Here is a 20,737-nt window from a genome sequence, read left to right as displayed (position 1 = left end):
CCTCCTCCCCTCCCTTGTGCCACATGAAACCCGCACGGTCCAGGTTTGTAAGGTAGTCAGTCATCCCATGACAAGATCTATCTTTTTAAAAAAATCACTTAAAATCATCTAAAAAAGAAATTCTGTAAATCATCAGTTTCTGATTAAGTGAAATATTTCTGAGACAAAAAGCTGGATGTTTGTTTAATTGAGGTAATCCCATCTGAAGCAGCCAACATGCCTCTTTGCAAATTCCCAGATCATCGCAGACAAGGGAAATCAATGACAAACTGTTAATTGTAGTGACATTAACATATCGTTTTTGCACCAAAATGTTAACTCACTTGAGAGAATTCCCTTCCTTCAATCTTAAAAAAAGAAATCACACGTCAATCACAGTTAAAGCAAACAAGGACATTTCACCTCTTATTAGCAGCATTTTAATTTTGGCTGCTTTTAAAGCATCTACCCCATTCTTCTGCATATTGCAATTTAAAAGGATAAAATAAGCTTTGTAGAAAGGATAAGAAAGGAGATTTAAAAATTTATATAATTTTAGTATATCATACTTTTACTCCGAATATCTAGATTTTGATCTCGATTATACAAGCCTTATTACATCACCAGGGAGACCCAAAATGTGAGGGAAATTGATTTTCATCCTCACCATTGCTACAACTACCAGTAGTATCTAATAGTAATTAACAGATAAGCTGAGGCTCTTTAAAAACTTGTATGTGATTTCCTGTCTCACTTGCAAATTGAGGAGCATGGCTGTATTCAGCCGTTTTAGAGTTAAAACACACCGTTATGTTTTAAACGATTAGAAGCCTAAAGGCAAAACTAGAACCACTTGCAGCCAGCTGATCTTTAATAGTCGGTAGTGGAAAAGGAAAGATTAATACACTCTTTCCAACAGATATTAATAAAATAAAATAAAATATTGCTTTCGTTGTTATGATTTCCAAACACTCACCGGTTGCCTCACACGGCAGAGCCAATTCTTCCAAAACAGAGCCTTGAACTGGTGAATAGCATGTCCCATCCTGTCTTGTCTTTTCTGCATCCACTTGGAGAGTGGCTTCTTAAGGACTTTCTAACTGAGAATCATCTCACCAAGCAGTTTGGGCATATGCTTCAGTAACAGATTTATTCCAGCACTAGAGAAAGGTGGTGCAAGAGATTTGCCTGCTCGCTGAGAAAAGATTAGATTATGTTCCTGCCTCTTGTTTTGCATTTACTGAGGATCTCAGCTTTCCACTTGCTTCTCAGTGCAATGAACAGTAAGGGGATGGGTTTATATAAATGCCTTCAGGGTGCTTTACTCCACAGCATATATTCTGCACTTGTTTCTACTTTTCTGGAATAAAAATGAATGCAAATAACAGGAAAAAATGAACAACCTATAAAACACCTTCATTTTTTTCTGGAGTCAGGTGACTTTCTGTCACTGTTAATTTCATTTTGTATGCATACTCTTAGCTTTTTAAAGAGAATAGCTAGAAAGTAAGTACACCTTTTAACCATATAGCCCCATAAATGTCTGTCTCCTTCTAGAACAGCCTCATAAGCGTGCATCTAGCACTGTGGTGGTCCTATTGTATCAGCATATGCCTATGTTGAATTTGATCTTATAAAAGGTGTTTGTCTGACATGTTCTTTCTCCTTTTTCAGCATAAATTACCTGCATATGGAAGATATTCTGAAGAGTAACAAAACTCTGTTAATTAATTACCACATGCTACCCCGGAGGAAAATCAGTCTTCCAGCATTCCTTTGCAAAAGAGGAGTGAGGGAAATTCCTGGAGCCATCTGCAGGAGGGGAACCTGTGCATAACTGTGGCAGTGGGGGCTACCTGAAGACACAGGTCACAGAAAGTATGTAGTGGTGCAGAGCTTTGGGTTGTTTTTTTTTTTTTTTTTACCATGCTGCAAGGATGACTGCGCTCTTGATTGGGAATGCTACTTTGAGCAGAGGAGTAAGCCTTTTGTCTGTTTGGTTCTACCCAAATGAGTTGCCTAAGTTAGGATATGAACCCCAAAAGCTCCCTCTACAGTCAATGGTGAGACATAACACAGCCCTTATAGAAAGTAATTCAACCCACTTAAAATCTGAATCATGCATCACATGCTAAAACACATGCATATTAGGACAGTGCTACCCCTGACAGAATATTCTCCCATTAGTGCTTAGTAAATCTCACGATTACATTTTTTGCAAAATTGAATGAAAATGACATTTTAACATTCACAGCTATTTTTCCTCATCAAGACTAAAAGTCCCAGAAATATCTACAACCTTTTGGATAAAGAAGTCATTAGCAAGGAATCTGACTTCCGCTAGATTTGAGCTAAGAAGGCAGTCTTGTTCACTTCATGCTACACTGACTGATAAGCCCGTTTACATTCTTATATTTGAAATAGCACAAACTGCTGCTTTAATCCCTACATTTGCCGTGGGTACAAGGAGTAGAGAAATTAATAAAAAACAGATTAAACAGTTGCCATGAATTTATAAAGATTTACACACCAATAAAAATCTTGTCCTAGTAAAGCAGAAACCACAGATGAAGTCATGGCAGGATATGACTTGCTGAACAGCTTTATGCCTCAAGTATCATGGGGTTTTCTTTTATTTGCTCTGCTCTGAGACTGAAAAATTACTGATCACTGATTACTGAAGCAATTGCTTAATTTTAAATATAAATTTAAGTCCTCAGGACATATAAAAAACCTAAAAGTTCTTCAGTGTTTTCCTGAATCTGTTTAAGTATGTTTGTACCTCTAAGGCAGGATTAATTCAGTTATGCAAAATGATGGGCCTATTGAGCACTGCTTCAGTTTTCATTAACCGCTGTCTCCCCTTCCGCTCCTCCTTCGTGGTATCGGCAGAGCGCGCACCTCCTGCTGCCACCAAACACGTCGCCTCCTTCCTGCTTCCTCCAAAGCTGACGAGCAGCCCCCCCACATGCAGCAGACAGATACAGCCCCTTCATCATCCGTCTTCCGTCTTCCCCATGCTGGGGGGAGCTCCCTTCATCGCCCACCCTAAGGCACCAGAGTGTATCTGGGCAAACAACCCAAAAGGAAGAACGTGCCTCACTAAGGACCTCCACTTCACATCTGCCTAAGGGATGCTTCTGCTTCCAGTCAAGCAGTGCTAAAAGCCCTGATAAAAGGAAAGTGTACAGTAAAGACAGTTTTGCTCAACAGAGGACTGGGTGAGATAAAAATTCTGTGGATAACCTGAATATGCATTTTCAAACCAATATTTGTCACTACTTAAATATTGTGAATATATGCATGGGTTCACATAGCTGTTTTGGAAAGCTGGGGAGCAGAATCTATATTGTGTGATTTATAGGAAAAGATTAACTAGTCAGCCAGCACAATGAATTACAAATGGTTATTTATCAAACCAGCTGATACAGAGGACAGTGGCCAATACTTAAGCTAAAACAGCTCATGTGAACTGTTTGCCAAATTTTTCTGAATAAATAATTCTGCAAAATCTCTGCTTGTCTAACTGTGATGCGCATATTTTATGATACTCTATATAATTACATACTCATAAATGTTGCATGCTACTTTTTATGCTAAACAGCTTTTCATGGAAATAGGAAACAAACTATTTTGTATGTAATTAATATCCAGTACTAATGAATTAGTCTCATTTTACTACACAAGAAATCCAATAGACAAAAACCTTCCACCAGTGAGTTGTTTACTTTACTGCCTTCATATATCGTTGTCCTTCCCTCAGGAATTTTATTCTTGCCTAGTACAGTGTCGCCCAATAGTAGATTTTAAATTTTTTCCCAAAAAACAGTAAAGTAAAAGATATCTCATAAGCATTCAACCAAGAACTATCTCTGCAGTGGCACAGGGGAAATTAGTTCTAAAAAAGGATGAATAAGCTTGATTATTTGCAATGTTATAGAAATATGAAAACAACCCCCCCCCAAGCCAATGGCAGAAGACGATATTAAAAAACGAGCAAACAGGCAATAAAAACAAATTGGTTCTGAATATTTATGGCAAGAAATTTCAGCTGTATTGCTGCCATGCTGAAAGCTTTTTTTAAAGCTTAGTTAGTTTCATCAACTAACTAGCAAGTTCGTTTAAGAGCTGCATGTTCAAGGAACTTAAAAAGGTTCAGTCATAGCAGTTGCTGATAAGCTAAATAAATTACATACTTTTAGGGCTCCTTAATAGAGTGGCCAGTTAGCAGAAACGCTTTGACAAAGGCAAGTTAGAAGGTCATATGTGTGCTCCACTCACACTTTCTGGAACGGAAAAAGAAATGTTCAGAATCAAATCTCCAACCGAGGACAAGGCAGAGCGACCTGCCCATTTCTGGTTCTGCTTAGCTTTTGTAGGCCTTGTCATGGTCAGAACTTCAAAACCACTGGGGCAGAAAAGGCAGAGAATATTCTGCTAACATACATCCTTGGTTTTAAAACTTGACTGGTTATAAGAAGATACCATCTACATGCCTCATCTAGCCTCTAGTTTTAATATATGCTAATTACAGTAGATTGACAAACACATTCAAAGAAACATAGTTTTATCTGCTACACTGGTTAAATCCTAGGAGCCAGAAATGCTGTTTGGTAGGCAAGAATGTAGCCTAATGCTGTGAGACTATGGCTGGGAATCAGGCAGACTACCATATTTTCCTACCACCGCCCACAATTTGTTTTACAAAGTTTACTGTGTGATCACAAGCTTTCCTTTTAACAATACTAGGAGTACTACTTGTAAATATTTACATGACACAGCCTTGTTGTGCAGACAAAGCGCCTCCAGGATGCCATCGATTAGCAGCATCTTTCCTGGGAGATACTTCCTCTCTGCAAAGTTAGGGTAAGACAAAAAATGTTAAGGCGGCGGGGGTAAGGTCACATAATAGGATTGATTTAAAATGTAACTATACGTTAAACAAACAAACCATGCAAATCTCGCAAGCAGACCAGTGGTTTGAGCTTCTGAGGAATCTTAATCTTGTAATAGGACAGATAGATAGTAGGCTTCTGAAAATTTTCTCACAGTTACATGCTGAGACGACAAGAAGCATCTGGAATCAGGTTTCCGCATCGTGCAAAACTGGCTTTGTCTGCCTTTTTCTGCTGCTGCGTTTTGTTTGTAGCAACAGAAGCATTGCCCCTGTCAGCACTACTCTTGCTTCTATCATTGTACTGGAGAGTTTTAGATTTAACATTGTTCCGCTCAGTGACCTCCTCTCTCTTCATTACAAAGCAGGCAGATGACTCTCTTAACTGTAGTTTAATTCATACGCTACTTGGCTGTTTTAAGAGTAAAAACATTAAATAAAAATTGTTTTAGACAGAACATAGCTAAATCAGACTAATTTAAAGACTAAGAAACCTTCAAGGAGCGTGAACTTCTACATCATTTAGCAAACAGTAGTCTCTTCAAACTACACTACTGAGCTTTTCTGTATTTGGTAGTTGCATGCAGACCCAACCCCCCAAAGTTACCAGTTTGCTGCCCACAGTACGGAGGACTGCAGTCAGGAAAGAACTGACTACTGATGGACAAATCTAAAAACATTCACTCTTTAGTTTCTTTCACCTACCTTGTCAATGGAAATGAAACACATCTCTTCAACTCAACTTTAAAAAATCCAGTTCTTTATGCATTTTTTTTTTAGGAACATATTCAGACGCAGCAGGACTCGACAAGAAAATCCAGTTTTATTACACAATGCACAGAAAATTCTTTGAAATTAGAGCCATATAATAATAATCTGAATTACTTAGAAGGTTAAAAAAAAAAAAGGATTATATCTTAAATGTGTATAATCCTGTTTTCAGGATATACTGAAAATATCCTCAGGTAAGAATTATTTTGCTTGCTTTTAAAAGGAAGGATATGAACTCTAAGTACTTTTGGCAGCAGGTCATTCCACAATGTTCCTTTTCAGGATTTCCTCATACCTTCTATAAAAGATGATCTCTGTCTGAAGTATATCAAGATATCAAAAACAGAAATCCAATTCTTCAAGTCACTGATCAAGTTATTGTACTTTCTCACTCTATTGCAAAAGTGAAGCAAATATATTTTATCCTAACACATCTTCATTGCAGTCTAAACCTTTACTTTAATAAAAAGGCAGAAACAGGTTGGAAGAACATAAATAATCAAAGAATTGATCATTAGTAGGAACTAATCTTTTTTTTCCCCTTTGCAATTCTATGCTGTTCTTATCTTCTACCTTCCTCCTCTGCTTTTATCCTATCTGATACCTGGGATAAACGGATCCAGTAATGTATTGATGGGTATGGAATAGCACAGAGGAAAAAAAAAGTTGGCCTTTGAAGTGAAATGGAGGTTTCAAGGGTTAGCAGGATTTGTAGATCAACCAGGAGATGCTGCACTATGTAATACCCAATATTTACTGCAAGTTCTCTGTGCCTTTAATAACAGCACTCCAAATCCTGATTCATATCCTGCAGCTTACATGAGCTCATTTTATATATGATACAGACAGAATGCATGTTTATATATGATATAGAATGTGAATGGTTCATATTAAAGAACCAATTTGCATATAAAGGTCAGTGAAATATTTTATAATTCTTTATAGAGCTATAAGTAAAATCCAAAGGGAGGTAACTTTACTGCCGGATGCACGCTGTTGAGTTCGTTCTTTCTCTCTCTGTCCAGTTGTTCTTATCAGGGTAACGTTATGGTAAGAGTTTCCTCTGAAACAAAGAAAAGTTTTTTTGTTTTTTTTTTTTGCACCTAGGGGAATTAGAAGGAAGCACAAGTGTAAGAGGTGTTTATACAGCACCCTCTTGTATTAGGAACACAGTATTACAGGATGGTGACTAGTGGAAAACTACAGGATACTCTGTTGAATTTTTTTTTCCCCTCCAAGTCGTCATACATTCCTTTGCTCCAGATCTTAGTAAGCACAGAAGAAAAACAGTGTAACAGAAAAAAAAGTACAATGCTATAGGGAATAGAGGAAGAAGAAAGAACACACATTAGAAGAAAGTGAATGGCTAAAGTCTTCTAGAGATTTCTGCTAGGGACTGTAAAATGAAGTCTTGTGTACTCATTTCTGTAGAACGGTTGCATCACTTCACGATCGTTTGAACCTTAGCTCCAACTAGGGCAGACCACACTGATAGTTAGATTTCATCATGCATTACATAAAAGCTTTCTTACAGGAAAGCATCAACTGTATGATGGAAGTACCTACTTTATAAAGACTGTTGATATGAAAGCTGTGTAGTTTCAGCTGTTATACACTGTTACATAATTTGGGATCTTTTTTCTGTTTGCCACAGGTTCCACAGATTCCTGCTGCCCTACCTTTAAAAAAAAATTCACACCATTTCAGATTTGTATCTCCAATAGAGCTGCAGTACTATGTTTCCTCAAAGCTTAACACAATCATATTAGATGTTTCTCTGCTGTCTTGATAAAGGTTTTTCTTTTTTTTTTTTTTTAAAAACGTATAAGGAGAAAGCATTCAAACAAAACATGGAGGCCTTCCCACCTGACTCCTTCCCTTAACTTTGAGGAAAGAAAATGCATTCTCTGAAAAAAACCTTACATTCATTGTATATTCTGAGTATAAAATGAGAAAATGTGTTTTTTTATATTAAAGACTAAATTAGTAAAGCAAGAACAAAATATTTGGATTAAAAAAAATACAAAATTTTTCTCTTTTCCATTGTCCATCCCCACTATGTTCCCCAATCTAAAGATCAATAAATTTTAGGATATTAATACCCTTTGGTAGATTCCCATTCACAGGAGTCATTCCTTCCACTTTGAACATCTTCACCTAATTCCTTCTGGAGTTTCTGCCACTTCTTTGTCAACAGGCCTACTAATACATCACTCCCACTTAGATGTTATACTGACCTGAGTGTTGCCAACTACGATAATCTAAAACACACACACACACACACACACACACACACACACACACACACACAATGCATTAGCTGGATCAGCAACAGCTGCTTTGAGAGATTATTCAAACCCTTTTAAGTTGTCACTCCCAGTGGGATTGGACCATCCATTGCAGAAGAAGAGAGATAAATGCATTTCCCTTAGCTGACCACATATTTATATTCTAACCACAGCAGCAAAGCAGCTAGGAATATTAAAAACAACAACAACAAAAAAAGGGCCAATGGTAATGGAAAAATTAGCAGAAATGCGTGTGGTGGCATATACAGTCAATAGGTGTTCCCCACTTCTGGGAACCACTGCAAGGGTTATGTTCTGAAGACAGAGATGAAACCAATTTAAAAAGAAATAAAGTGAGAGGAAGAAAATGAACTGCCGTTATGCAATCCTGTGAACATGCCATACACCACCTCTGAGCGCCTTTGGTTTTTCTTCTTGATTCAGCAAGAGATTTCAAACTCTACAATGCAACATTATTTATATGCGTAAGTTTCCTGGGCATAGACTCAATCGCCTCCTTAACAGGAGTATGAACGGGCAGTGTTGGATCAGTATCTGAGAATTACAGATATTCTACAGCTCAGAGTCAAGTGCTTAATGCTTAGGAAATTCAGTCCCACACTTTGGAATTTCATGAAATTTTAATATTTGGAAATAGTATTGTTTATTTGTCAAAGTTGGCAGAAAATAAACTGCATTCCCTGTAAGTTTTCTTTATGAAGGGAAGCAAAGGTCATTACAATAATTTATATATTTTTAAACAATGAGGAAGGAATTAGTTATTTTAAGCTGATTTTAATTTGGGAGTTTGCAAGTATTTTGTATAAAGCTTGATTTTTTTCCCTAGTCTTTTTCCTTAACAGCATGGATAAATAAAGTTTTTTCATACATTACAGTAAGTTAGACCCTCACAGCAGACCTACTTTCCAGCTCATAGAAAAGTGAAAGACTCATAGCCCAGTAACACATAAACTAAGCTAATCTTAATTCAAGTCTGTTCAACATATACTGCTGCCAAAGCACACTGATATAAATGATTAACTTTGACATACACATAGAATGTTGTAAGCTATTCTGAGGCAAAAGACCTTTATTGCACAGAAGTTGTGACCATGACTTCAGCTGTGAAAAAGCACTGGCCTTCTGCTTCTATGAAACAAAGATGAGTATTTCATACTTTCCCAAGACGTTTCTTAATGAAATAACCCACTAATCTCTGTGGTCTTTGTTGATACTCCACAAGTATATCATGTGAGCTACTAATCTGATCCCCTTTGAGCCGATTCAGGAGAGTGACACACACCACAGCAGCTAGAAAGGAAAAGACAATATTAGTTAGGAATGACATTTTGGGACTCTTACAATCCAGAAGCATAAGCTTGAATAAAGAACTGGGATAGTAGAACATATGAGAGAAAACAAACCCAAGTAAACGGTGCACAGTAACAGTGGATGATATTAAAAAGTTAAAAATAGTTTAAGACAAATCACGAAACCATTAACAAAGCAAGTGCTCTCAGGCATGTGCAGATACTCATTGTTACATCACTAATTCTTCTTTTTCTGAATAGGAATTATATTTCACAAGTATCCAGGTCCTAACTGATAGGAATTGATCAGAGACACTGTTCTAGCAGACACAGTTACAGCCCTCTGCCATCTACCTTATCCCTAACTTAAACCTCTGTCCTGTAAACCCTGTCATTTAGGATCCAATAATTGAGTTGCTTTTACATTCACGGAGGCAGAGCAGGGCAAATAGATGAGAATCTCTTAGATCATCTCAGGCTAATCCACAGCCACTCAGGTAATCAGAGCCCCAAAGCTAAAAATCCTTCCTTTCACTCAAACTGAGCTCTACCACCTTTCTTCCATACCTGAAGCTTCTGGTAACAATTTGCAGGGCACCGCCAGTAATATATGTTACAGACCCACAAAGTGCAGAGCGCAACATGGAGCATGCTCTCTAAAGGCATAGTGATATCATGGGTTGACTTTTTAATCACTCTCAGTAAAGAACTGAGGGTGTTTGGCATTTCTCAGACTTCCCTAGTACTCCAAATATTCTTCACTGGACATCTCAATTTATCATCTAAGCTTTGTGAGGGAAAGTTAGAGACTGTAGGGAACATAAGTACAGGTACACTGTATTACATTATTTTTAGTCACTTAAATTTTTGTTTTAAACTTTACCGAAAATTATTTCGGTAGCTTGCGTAAAAAAATTAAAAATTCATTCTATAATTAGGAATGGTGTATTCATAATGTTCATAACTATTTAAGAATTACAGCCGTAAGACTATATAAAATACCTTTTCAATTTGTTATGCAAGCTCAGAAAGTGATTTCAAAGAGTTTGTGTATATGAGAACCACCTGACTGATTAAATTAACCAGTTGCTTCTTGGAAACTTCAAATACTAACTAAAGAAAACAAATTAGTGCGATATGATAATTAGGTACTTTTATTTATGTGCTTACCAAGGACTGGAATAGCAACTGATAAGGACTAAAACTGTACAAGAACTATGTGAAGAAGTTTGCATGAGTTTTGAATACACATGACAAGTCATGCAATCATACTAACAGAAACATAGCCAGAGCTGAGATTATATATTTACCAACCAGCATAAATATAGATAAGGTAGAAGGCATATTATTTTAACATTTATTTGCAGTTCTATGCTTTAAGTCACCTGTATTGCAGAAAATACCATATAGTTTCAATAAAGTAGCTTTAAGCTATTTTACCTTTAACACCGCTGAGATTACACATTGCGGCAAAGACAGAAGATTCCATCTCAATGTTTCGCACTCCAGAATCAAAAGCTTCCTTCAAATATCGCAGTTTCTCTTCTTCAGTGTATAAGCAGATTGCACCATCTAACCGGCCTTGTCCTACAAAGCCATTTTATAGAAATTTTCAGATGGATGAAATCATAGAACAAATTCTATGTTCATTCAAATTCTAAAACACCTGACTATTGCCATTTCCCTTATACAGTGTCCAGCTTTTACTATTGCCCTTTGTTTTCACATGCAAGAGAAAAAAAGGACAAAGCGATTCTTAGCTATTGCTAGAGCTTCTCCATATTACTTGCATTTGTTATAATGCAAATCATAGTAATGTAATTGGTGTTCTCCAGCTTCATTTATCAAATTCAGAAACAGGAAAATATAACAGGCAATTTCCCAGTGTGAGGTATGTCTCAATTTTGCAGCAAACTATACAAACAATAGCTGGATGGAAGTACTATGTATTTTTTGTGTGCTTAGCCATCGCCTAGGAAAACCTCCAGGCCTGAAAATGCTTTCCTGATACAACCTTAACGGTGGAAAAGGATGAACGTTTTATTACTTACTGACTCCTTAAAGTAAGAGATAAAAAGTCTGTTTAACTAACTACCTAATGCTAATGCTATTTTTGGAGAAAAAGGTTTTTTATTCAAATTAGTTAAGATGAACAGCTGCAGAAAAAGCAGTAGTAGGCTATATAAAGTTAAATGACAGTGCTTTACTCAGTATCTTTCTGTTTTCAGGAGCTGTAGTCCCAAATTAATGTCCTTAAGCCTGTTCTCAATTTTTGCTGTACAAGTTGAAAACCATCCTGACACTTTTTTCCAGTGTAGCCAGGACTCGTAATTGGTGCCTGAGAAGATGCACAAAGTGACATTGTCTGCTCCTGACCAACCCTGAACACCGTTAGAAAGATCCTGTGTTCCCCTGTGCAGTTTACCTCTTGTGAGATAACCAGTAATACCTAGAGAAAGAAGCATCAGATACTGTCCACAGTCTGTTCTTGCAAGATTTGAAAGATTTTTCTTAACAGACTTAAGGAGGACCGGAAAAAACATGTCTATGTTTATCCAGAGTAAGCCTTGGAGATGCGCCTCTTCTCCATAACAGCATTGACACAAGTTAGCAAAATATTGTGTTGAGTTGCCTGATCCTTGCTTTGCTCCAAATGTGCAGGAGAAGAATTCCCACACTTCTGCTAGAAAAGATTGACTTTAGGTTATTAACCAGTGCACAAAACAAAGACAGCCATGAACAATTCTCATTCCTCTAATCCACTAGGATGCTACAGTAAATCACAAAAATGTTGTGACAAACACTCAAATGACAAGCACATGGAAAGCATATAATGAATTACAGATATTTCAGAGGATCAGTTAGAATTAGGGGGAAATAAGTCTCCGCAAATTAAAATGCTGTACAACAAAATGCTTAGCACAACGGCTAATCTTAAATACAAGAGAAATAGCTCAATTATGGGCAATAAGACAAAGTATGGAATGTGGACTCACATTTCTCAGTGGACCGCAGCCTTAGTGTTAAAATGCAATTCAGTATGTAGCTGCTCATGCTTAGCAATACACTTCTGTTAGTCCACTGCCAGCCTTACCTTCATAGAAATCCAAAGTGCACATAGTGTTTCCAATGACTGTATTGAATTGATTGATTTCTTTACTGCACTGCATCAGCTCCTTAGCTAGCTGTTCATCTAGATCTGTACTGCGAATTACAGTCTTTCCCAGGATAACCTGTTCAAACTGAGGTTTGAAGGTGGCATCTACAGACTGCCTAGTTATTACCACTGAGCCTGGCTCCAGACCTGCAGTAAAAAGAAACAGATATAGCTACATAATGTAGTTAACGGCTTAGTTTCTGCACACACATAAAAACATATACCATGATCCAAACCTGCTCCTGTTAAAGTCAGTAAGTTTTGCCCCTGAATTCATTCACAGAATATTTTTGTGCATACCGAGCTGTTTCAGCTTGTTGTTATAAATTCTTTTTTTTTTTTTTTAAAGAAAAATTTCAACTTTTCCATTGTATATTCTTTCTTATCTAACACTTTTCATATAGGACAGCAGTGGCCTTCTCCTCAGTTTTTCAAATCTCAAGTGCATTTTGCCTATCTAGAGAGGCAGATAACTGCCTTTTCTTGCGGAATTATGGAAGAAGTGAAATAATTCTTTCTTCTGTATGGATGGATAATTAGGACCCAGGAAGAAATAAAAAAAGATACACGATTAAGTGTTTTCAAACCATCTCCCCGCTCTGCACAAAGGAGGAGGAAACAGTTCTGGCTGTCAGTCACTTACTTCCACAGGGATGCTTTACTCTCCTACAGAGACACTTTAGTTTGAAGAAAAAGGAAATCAAGCAGGGAAATACCTATTCCACCAGAAGTGCCAATGCGAATAACGGTTACGTTGGAACACTTTGCATGATGCAACAGTTTGATCAGCTCATGCAACATGATGGAAATAGAAGGAATGCCCATACCATGCTGAAATGAAAGCAGAAATTCATATTCAATATTCACAAACAATACAAAATAAATTTGGAAGAAGGAGTTAAACAAAATAGCTCCTTCACGATACTTCTTTCCAAAAGTCACTTGACTCATTCCCATACAAACCCAGCCTATGGGCCTTTTGGAAAGTTACTGCAGATAAACAGAAAGACTCCCACCAACTTTGAGGGGTTAAGAATGACGTTTAATATTTCCAAAAATAATGAATTTAAAATTATTTACATTTTCAAAAGTATAAGCACTGTCATTTCCTAATAGCTTACAACTGCATTTCATTACAAAACTTTTCTTAAACCTAAGAACAACCCCACACTAATTTTTACCGACCTGAAGTGCTGGTGAGTGTAGTTGAGCTAAAATCTTTCAAAATACAGACATCGTGGTTTAGTCACAAAGTTCAGCAAATAAGTTCACCTTAACTTGCACTGAACTGGACCTTTTTGAGTATGGCTGAAATAGATTTACAAATTGACTCTATCTCTTAGGCATTTAAAAGAAATGCACTTTCATATCATCTACTTTGAACACTATCATTGAATTGCACCCCATATCTGATGTACATCAGGATATTTTCACATTCTGATTCTGCTTTTTGAATGGTCACTTACACTGACTGATAAAACAGGGCCCACTTTGTACATTGCATAACGGTCAGTTCCCGCACAGATGTTAGGATACTCATAACCAGGGCTCCCAAGTCCCAGCTCTTCAGCTATGTAGGTGATAAAAGCTTTCATCCGCGAAGGACTTCCTCCAACACATACAAACTGGTGTAGACAGTATTCAATAAAACACAATCAGTTACATGATTTGGTATATCAAAGAGCAAAGATAAATATGAGCGTGCAAAGACCTCCAGTTAATAAAAAGCTGTTCCCACCTATGGTTCTTCTCCTAATCATTCTAAAAGGCCACGAAGAAAAACGAGAACAGGGCTTATCCAAAAATCACTCGCTCCCTCAAAGGCCTTCATCCTGTTTAAGCTGAAAATAGTAAAAGCCTAATACTGACTTCAAGGCCCCCCCAAAAAGGAGTTCTGCCTGAATGCACACTGCAGCATTTGTCTTTCACTGTACGAAAGGACAGAGACAAACACAATTATCCCTAATTCTGTTCAATTCTGACATCAACAAGTAAGAACCCGCAAAATCCTATCCTTTTTCATTCATTCCTTAACTGATGGCGTGCTGCCATATTCAGTCTCATTTTGGACATAAGTTACACTTTCACCTTCCGCAGAAAGGCTTAGACTTGCTGAATGAAATGAAGCTTCTTACCTTTACATCTCCAAACAATGCAGGAAAATCATGGGTACCAGTCCCAAGAGCAAAATGGTACAGGATGTCTTCTTCCATTTTCTCCAGGTGAGGGTTGCAGAGGTGGATAAAATTCTCTCTATCAGGACAGCATCATGGAAAATATTAAGTATATACAACAGCCTACATTGAACAGACACTGATTTCGCAAAGTCAAGCAGCAAAAGTTGGAAAATGCACAGCTTAAGGCTGCCTGCACAACCTTAATTTGGTTCCTTATGCATCAGGTTGAGGAAATCCTAAATGTCATGATCACCTTAAATCTTGTGATAAACTGCACAGTCAGTGTTGCATTCATAGCACAGGATAAAACTGCTGAAGAAAGACACAGATGACAGAAAGCAAATGCTTTGAAAGAGGGTGGGGATTTATGATGAGCAGGGAACATTCGTTAGACCTCCTTACTACACAGACAACCTGCATCAACGTTAAAAAGCAAACTTGACCTGTGTTTTGCCTGACCCTCCTAGCTACTTGACAGGAGTGGGAAGAGTTGGGATTATACATAGATCCAAAAGGAATTTCTAGCAGTTTGGCTCCATCTGTAGCTGCATCCCAACCAGCCAGGAAGAAAGAACCTGACATGGCAAGAGGCCAAGAATACAGGGGCTCAAAAATGGGAGAGGAAAGAAGCAAACGGACATCAGAAGCAAAGAGAAAACCACAGAAGAAAAAGAATGCAAGTGAAAGGGAGAGGGAAGAGAAAGTAAAAAGAAATCACTTCCTTTTTAGAAATACTGCTTATGGTTGCTTACTGTAAGGAAGGGATATGGCTAAAACAAAGGCCTTGTGAAGAACCAGGAAATGTCAAGGCAATGAGAAAAAGCTAAAGTACTTAACACGTGGGATCACCTTCACAGAAAATTCAGTCATGGACAGGGAAAGTAAATGATTCAAAAAACTTCTGCCTTCTGTGCTCGCTATCTGATGTTCAGTCAAAACAGGCAGGAAACACTAGTTCAAAACCACAGGCTAAACTAAAATACTGGCCAATACTTCAAAGTAGTTTCCAAGAGATGAAACCAAGCACTGAACATCTTCCAGACACAAGATGACGACAGTAATTTAATGAAGGCTCACTGCAGTCACAGGATGGCTCAGCAAATTCAGCCTGCTTTGTCAGAAGAGGAAAAAAAAGAAACATTTTGCCTGGAGTTGATGCAAAAAATTGTTAAGACTTTGCAGGAACAACTCTGTAGCCTAAACACAGGCATTCAGCGCTATTTTAAATGCTTTAGGCTACCTTGTCTGTCTTCTGACACCTCTGCAGAAGGGTAGTGCTTTCCTGTAGGTCCTATGCCTATCTACCGGTCCTGTGTAGGATGTACTGGTTATTTTAAGACGACTAAAATGGTCTAGATGCCCATATTGAGGCCACTAACTTGGTCCTCAAAAAAAAAAAAAAAAAAAAAAAAGAAAACACCCAGTATTCCAAGTATATCAATTGCTTCTGTTCCTCAAATTTTCTCATGTCACTAGCTGTCCAGCAGCCAAAGCGCAACCGAAGTAAGTGGTATCATCTCATTCCACTCTTTTCATCCCTGCCCACCAAACACTACCACCTTTATGATTACACTAGCTCAGCTCATGTCTACATATGACATAGACTGGATCCATGCGATGACTGGGTTAAGAAAATCTAGTATTAAAAAAGGTGTTTTTTCAGCCTTGCTGATAATACATATCCATGTAAGGCATAGTGAGATACTATAATTAAAAAAAAAAAACAAAAACACACATACAACAACAAAGGGGCACTAAACCACCAGTGGGAAGAAACTGAATGCAGAAACTATTTGTCCGGATCTAACATCCACATAACAAGTTCATACAATTGTGACGTAAGATTCCCAGGATTCCAACACATCTCTACCGGAGAAGCAGTTTACTGAAGCTAAAGGAGCTAAAAGAGAAAGATCTGACCAGACTCTGAATGCAGAGAACTAAACACGATTTAGCAAATATCTTCTATTTAACAAAAGAAAGTGACTGAAAAAGCAGCCTAACAAAGCAGATGGTTTGTCTGCTCCTTAAGTAATGACTCCTTTTCATCTCCCACTTGCCCCATTTGCCTCCCTTCTTACAAATCTTGTCTGTGGTGGAACTAAAGGCTTTGGTTGCCTTTCTTCTTCCCTCTCTTTCTCTCCATATCCTCTGGACACAGCTGGCCCAGGAGATTGCCAACTCATGTGAGCAGAATCCCCAGGCTGCCTCCTCTGAACTATTCTCGTTGGGTTTTTTGGGCATCCCTACCTCTATTTAATGGGTGACTAATGTAGATCAAATAGCTGGCTGTGCTGATGTTCACTGGCATGGCTTGTAGATACGAATAGAATATGGTTTGAAATCATTTTAAAATTTGCTCTCTGACAAGCAAAAAACCATTTCCTTTATGAGTTTACCAGCAACAAAAAGCCTCGCTCTCTGAGACACAAGGAAATGAACCGGGAAAAGGCGAGGCCTGTATTAAAAGCACAATGAAATTTTTTGTGCCATTTGCCAACACCACTGTTCTCAGGCCTGGCCTAAATATAGCTTCCTTCCTCAGCTGGGTCTACATTTTGCCTTTTTCATCTCATATCCTACCAAAAACACTCTTCAACCCACAGTCTCATTGCAGTTATGTGCTGTTACTAACTGGTACTCGTTAGCTGCCAATCCAGATCTAATTGCAGACTTGGACCCTGGGGTTAAATGGACAATAAAAGTGAGAAAGTTATTATGTGTACACAGGACCAATGCCATGGATTTACAGTAGAGGCAAAGTTTGCCTGATAAAGATCCTGGACCATAACTCTCAGGAGAAGAAAATTTATTCCCTCACATGGTTGTAAAGCACCTAAAACTTCTGGGGTCTGGCTTACACAGAACATGAATACCGGAGGACTAATCCTGTACCTGCGGTTTCATTGAAAAAAGTCTGCAGTCAGGATGAGACAAATAGATTGAAATACTTGTTCAAATTCTTGAAGCAGGTAGATCTAGCCAGAGACAGAAGCCAAAGTCGACTTTTGAGCAATCCATTGGAATGAATGAATAAATAAATAAATAAATAAAATAAACTTATTGGAAAATTCACTGACATGATAAACCAAAATGGCTATCCAGCAAAGCCATCTGCACTGGTATGGTTAATGCAGATAAAGACTCCATTTGTCAGAACAGCTTCTATTAGAAACTCAACTAAATGCATTTGACCTGCTAAAGGACTTCTGTTAGAAATAAATCTTATCATTAAATTATATTGTTATTTCAACAACTGTTTAAGCATAGACCTACTTACAATTGATATTTGCACCACACTGTTTGCATTTTGCACCACACTGTTTGCATTACATCAAATAAGCACGCAATGAACCATATAGAATTTTAGAGTTCTGAGAGAAAGTTAAGTGTAAATTTGAACAAGATACTTAATTTGAGTTTTTAATCTTACTTTGAAGACTGTTCATCTTCAGTTTTCTTGTCATTTGAGATACCAGGAGCCATGTGTGGTTAGACCTAGAACTGTATCAAAAAATAAGATGTAAATGCAGCAAAGTAAACGAAGTAAAGATGCGTACAAGTTGCATACCCTTTTACATCACAGTAGTCCCATATATAAAGCTAATGTCATCAATAATGATAGAAACTGTCCATATAGATCATACTGCCACAAACATTAAAACCAAAAAAGTTATCTAGCTTCACTGTAGCTCTTCTTACTCTAGCAAAATGAACATGTCATTTTTACAGCCAAGTATCGCCACACTCAAAACGCTGTAGCCTCAACTAATTGCTTCCTAATATAACCCCCCCCCCCACCACTACTATTTTTATTTCTTAGCATGAGGAATGCCTGGCTCATGGGCCAGAGGGACTCCCAGCTCTTGCAGCTAACAAACTAATCCTCTTCTTCTGTACCTTCCACAGTGACAATCGCTGTTGAACTAGGTTTTTACCTTTTACCTCTGGCTCTCAGAAGTTCTCCAAAGTTCTCCCTAACTGCTATATGCCTAAAATCTGAGCCCCAGGAAGCATCTTAGCCATAACATCCCCTTCATTAAACTCCTCCTACTGACCTTAATAGCATGTCTATCTGCACCAGCCTAAGGGCAGGGACTAAACCACACATGAATCCAAAAAGTCATAGCATTCTAGTCTATCATCCATCTTTTTCTAACCTATTACCCTAAACTATATCATGAAACTTCTCCCTTCTGCATTTCCCTTAACTTAGAATTCTGTTACAGTACTGGCAGCATAGGCTTGGTGTTACATTTGTCTATTTATAACAACAGAATGATTCATTTGTTAGTATTTTTCAGAAATGACTAAGGCTACGTGCAGAAGTCGGTACGTTCTGGGAATCCCTTACAGGAAGTCTTGAATCACAAAATTTTGTCCTGTCCTCCCCAGCAAATAGCCTGACAGCATATACATACTATGCAGATAGACCTGTAATCCTTAAGCGTTGTCAACCTAGGGATTACACTACAAGGAAATAGAAACCGATTTTACAACAGACTTACAAAATGCATGAATTTTTAAAGAGGAACAGAAGAACCAAAGAGCCAGATGAAATAAAGCTGAAGTCTATATGTTAAAAGTCATTGAATAATGGAAATGTATTCAAATTCATAAAGAAGATTTATCTTTTTCATTTACAATAATAACCTTCATTATCTAGTATATAAGAAGTTTTGGTTAACTTATGCTAAACGTATTTTAGAATCTACACTAAATGAGATAAAGTATAAGAGCCATTATTTAGAATCAGTTATGCATCCCTACGGTTGTATGATTAGTCAGTTACTACAGGATATTACTCACATTACTCTCACCACTACTATAAAATACTACATACGTTACAGAACAAACGATGCCTTTCGCCCAAAGGATACTCCATTACAAGAAAACTAGAGTGCCAAGACTTCTAATAGCAAGGAGTTACATTAAGAAGAAATAGCAAAAATACCATTAATATTTTACTAGTTATTTTTAGGTACACAGAGGACAAATATCTTCAAATAAAAAATGATATTCACTTCTCATCCAGAGTATTAAGCAATCACATGATTTTTAACAGTATTTTTGGTTCCTTGCTCACCTAAGTAATGATGTACTTCAAAAAACTGAGAACAGAACAAAGTTCTGACAGTCCAAAGGTCCAATATACTCTCTCCAGCAGTGCTGAACGGATGCCTGGGCAAGAACAGAAGAAAAGTATAAAGCAGTTCTTCCACGGTAGACCCTTCCAGCAATCAGGTGGTAGCTGACAGCCTGACAGATAAAGGGCTACATACATAGCTCTCATAAAGCTCTCACAAAATTCTCACACTGCTTAAACAAGCAGAAATTTGTTATAAACACGTCAAAAACCTTAACAATCTCCCTTGGTTGAAGTTAAAACTGATGTTGAAGAACAATGCGTTCAAAAGGAAAACCTGAATTATCGGTATCTTTAAGGAGGAGCTCTAATGTGGTTTTGATCCATCGTCAGGAACACTGAAATCACCGCAGAAATAATTTTCACCCTGCAGTTTCCCCTCTTCAGACTGTACGACCGATTATACCTCCCTCGCGATACCGATCGCATCCGCACGATTCCTTCGGCTCTGTAACATGGAGGAACCCCCACGCAATCCCCCTTAACCTACACTAGGAAGCGAAAGTACTGCCTGCACACGTATCCCGCGGAACACCCACCTTCCAAGGCACAGCAGCGCTCGCACGTCCCGACGAGGGCTGTCTGCGCCGCGCTGCCCTCCCCGCTGCGCTTGGCTTTCTCATCCGCGCAGGGAGGGGCGAGGCGCTGAAGAGCAAGCGAAACCAAGGCTGCTGCCGCCGCCGCCGCCGCCGCAGCGCGACGAGGCTTTCGCTGCCCGGCAGCTCGGCGCGCCGCTCCCCGCAGCCGCGGCGGGCGCCTCGCAGAGGGGGCGAGGGCGCCAGCCGCTCCTCCCGCGGGGCAAGCAGGGGCTCCACCCCACACCCTCCTCCACCCCCGCCCGCACGCACGCCGTCGCCCCGCGGCTGCCGGCGAGGGCAGGTAAGAGCCGGGCGCTCCCCACGGTGGGCGAGGAGGGGCTCTGCCCTGCCCCGCCCGCCGCACCGGCTGCCGTTAACTCGCGCGCGCCAGCGGCCGCGTGGCGGGAGCGCGGCGGGCGGTTGCCGTGACGACAGGG

The 20,737-nt window shown here is 38.7% G+C and overlaps 2 protein-coding genes across 7 annotated transcripts in view; both read right to left on the bottom strand.

The window, feature by feature from the left end:
• ABCA13 (ATP binding cassette subfamily A member 13) overlaps nucleotides 1-1,024 on the bottom strand; it is a 204,331-nt gene extending 203,307 nt beyond the window's left edge. The window contains exon 1 of the mRNA XM_068933822.1: nucleotides 956-1,024. Within this exon, the coding sequence (XP_068789923.1) occupies nucleotides 956-1,024 (69 nt within the window). The remainder of the gene's footprint in view (nucleotides 1-955) is intronic.
• A 7,537-nt stretch (nucleotides 1,025-8,561) lies between these two features.
• On the bottom strand, nucleotides 8,562-20,558 carry UPP1 (uridine phosphorylase 1). 6 transcript variants are annotated; one of them, XM_009684522.2, is made up of 9 exons: nucleotides 20,262-20,558; nucleotides 19,663-19,757; nucleotides 18,010-18,080; nucleotides 14,535-14,652; nucleotides 13,866-14,024; nucleotides 13,116-13,230; nucleotides 12,337-12,546; nucleotides 10,683-10,829; nucleotides 8,562-9,243 (listed from the first exon to the last, which is right to left on the bottom strand). In XM_009684522.2, exons 3-9 carry the CDS (start codon nucleotides 18,060-18,062, stop codon nucleotides 9,104-9,106), a joined length of 942 nt encoding a protein of 313 aa, XP_009682817.1. In that variant the 5' UTR covers nucleotides 18,063-18,080; nucleotides 19,663-19,757; nucleotides 20,262-20,558; the 3' UTR covers nucleotides 8,562-9,103. The 6 variants fall into 6 exon arrangements, with proteins under 6 accessions (XP_009682817.1, XP_068792204.1, XP_009682818.1 ...); XM_068936103.1 differs by having other exon boundaries at nucleotides 20,213-20,292; XM_009684523.2 differs by lacking the exon at nucleotides 20,262-20,558 and adding an exon at nucleotides 20,129-20,207.
• Nucleotides 20,559-20,737: the final 179 nt, after the last annotated feature.

The sequence above is a fragment of the Struthio camelus genome, chromosome 2 (assembly GCF_040807025.1).
Source record: "Struthio camelus isolate bStrCam1 chromosome 2, bStrCam1.hap1, whole genome shotgun sequence".
Classification (NCBI taxonomy): domain Eukaryota; kingdom Metazoa; phylum Chordata; class Aves; order Struthioniformes; family Struthionidae; genus Struthio; species Struthio camelus.
Note: the sequence above shows the minus strand (reverse complement) of the source record. Positions and strands in the feature narration are given on the sequence as shown.